At 43.8% G+C, this 2,001-nt stretch overlaps 2 protein-coding genes across 2 annotated transcripts in view; one reads left to right on the plus strand and one right to left on the minus strand.

Annotated features, from left to right (window-relative positions):
• The window catches only part of LOC109543404 (semaphorin-2A), a 158,167-nt gene that overhangs the window by 132,229 nt on the left and 23,937 nt on the right, over window positions 1-2,001 (minus strand). The gene's annotated exons all lie outside the window — the stretch shown is intronic.
• On the plus strand, window positions 338-1,629 carry LOC109543422 (lactosylceramide 4-alpha-galactosyltransferase). Its single transcript, XM_019913134.2, has 4 exons — window positions 338-734; window positions 788-962; window positions 1,016-1,258; window positions 1,308-1,629. The coding sequence occupies exons 1-4, from the start codon at window positions 386-388 to the stop codon at window positions 1,615-1,617; spliced, it is 1,077 nt and encodes a 358-aa protein (XP_019768693.2). The 5' UTR covers window positions 338-385; the 3' UTR covers window positions 1,618-1,629.

The raw sequence follows: 2,001 nt of genomic DNA on the forward strand, positions 1-2,001 counted from the left end.
GAGCAAGCCAGAGAAGCCATTGTGGCAACACTGGATAGAGGACTCAATGGTACATTTACGAAGTCAAGCATCGCTCGGAAAATGTTGGCAGTTTTGACAGAAAAAAACTGAAATTTTAGGAAAAATATATGTTTATATCAGGTGTCTTTTAAAAGGCGAATTCGACTGACGCCGCTTTTTTCAACGTTTCTCGAGAACCATTTGAATACAGAATTTGTTTTTCTGTCGTTGGAAATACCTATAATTACTTTTGAGTAAAGATTTCGCTAATGCATTTGTAAATAATTTGTAATAGATAAGATAAGGATTCCGCCATAGCTGGGTTCCGAAATTTAACACAGCAAGATAGGTATTCGCAAAATATCGCTGAACAGGCTGAAATAGTATGAAAGTGACTCGTCGTTATCTGCAGGTGCTTTTAGTGAGTTGCTTGATCATCTCCACAGTCCTTTTGTTGCGCTACAAGAACGTCACACTTCCGGCATTTGAATGGTCGTCCGCTGATGAGCTCTTTTGCCATGATATTTCCGATCAAGCAGCCCTTCCAGACATTTCGCAGCATCCTCCAAATCCGAACAAGCGCAACATCTTCTTCCTGGAAACCACATGCAACTCCTTTCGACGGGGCAAACTCTTCATTAAAGCCCGCCAGGCTTGTGCCGTTGAAAGCGCAGCTAGACTAAATCCCGACATGGATGTGCACCTTCTCTTTGCTTCACCAGGCATATTAAAAGGTAAGTAAGCTGCAGCAGGAAATCATATGGGTCACCTGCAGAGGTAATTGCAGATGAAAACACCCAGTCTGACCGGCTACTGCACTCCCTGACCGCGTATCCCAATGTGAAGCTGCTGCACTTCGATCTGCAGCAGTTCATCCAAGACAGTCCGGTGGAGGAGTTGTGGAGCAGTGGCAGGATCAAGGAGTCGCGGTATCCAGTGGCTCATGTCAGTGATATTTTGAGGTAGGAGTACATTTCTGTGCAACCCAGTAGCTCAACTTCCAATTCCTGCGCAGATTGCTGACTCTATGGAAATTTGGCGGCATCTACCTAGACCTAGACGTGATTGTTCTGAAAAGTCTGACAACATTACCGGAGAACTTTGCAGGCGCTCAATCTGTCGATCTAGTGGCAAATGGCGTGATGGGCTTTAGCAGAACGGGGAAAGGCCACCAATACATGCAGGAGTGTTTGGAAGATGCGGCGCTCAATTTCAATGGGATAATTTGGGGCGAAAACGGCCCTATTCTCATCACTAGGTAAGTGGGCTTCAAACCTCGAACGTTGTCCAACGTTTCGCAATTTCAGAAACATATTCAAACACTGTTCGAAGTTTTCGTACCCGATGCTGATTCGATTCGGCATTTGCGATGAATTTCGCATCATTCCCCCGTCGGGATTCTACCTCCTTCCCTATCAAAACTGGCAGTTGTTCTTCGAAGAAGATCTGGCAGGTAATATCGTGTCCTATGCAGAAGCAAACAGCTATTTGGTGCATGTGTGGAATAAACTGAGCTTAAACTGGACGATTCTGAAGCGGGATTTGAATGTGCCGTATTTGCAGTTAGCCACCAAGTACTGTCCTGGCGTTGTGCGGGAATTGGATGTGGAATTTTGAGTTTTCAATGCATTTAGTTGTTTTTGTTTAACACCAATTTTTAACAATTTTAATCAAATGTGGGTGCAGAGGGAGCGTTGCCGTGACATTTCAGCAAGTGAACTTTTCAACCATATCACAAACGTCCTTTCCAGCAACGGGTATCATATTGTTAATTATTATGCGCCGTATAACTCCGGTTCAGCGACTCCAACTTTAACTTTGTCGCTTAATTAAAGAGGCAGCTTCGCAGCAACTGAATTTGCTTTGTAGGTCAGGCCACGCAAGCTCGAGTATTAGCGCTGATTAGATATGATTTGTTGTCGCATAATGCATCTGCTTTGGTTTTGCAAATAATCTTTTATGCATTCTACAAGACAAACGATTTTCTGTTTGAATATTGTA

Source organism: Dendroctonus ponderosae, unplaced genomic scaffold (assembly GCF_020466585.1).
Source record: "Dendroctonus ponderosae isolate FM_Combo_2020 unplaced genomic scaffold, Dpon_F_20191213v2 Dpon_F_20191213_1, whole genome shotgun sequence".
NCBI lineage: Eukaryota > Metazoa > Arthropoda > Insecta > Coleoptera > Curculionidae > Dendroctonus > Dendroctonus ponderosae.

Excerpts from the sequence above, each read along its gene's own strand:
- LOC109543422 (XM_019913134.2), top strand. The coding sequence starts at position 386 with ATGAAAGTGACTCGTCGTTATCTGCAGGTGCTTTTAGTGAGTTGCTTG. Across the intron at positions 963-1,015 it reads CATGTCAGTGATATTTTGAG|ATTGCTGACTCTATGGAAAT; the intron begins GTAGGAGTACAT and ends ATTCCTGCGCAG. Across the intron at positions 1,259-1,307 it reads GGCCCTATTCTCATCACTAG|AAACATATTCAAACACTGTT; the intron begins GTAAGTGGGCTT and ends TCGCAATTTCAG.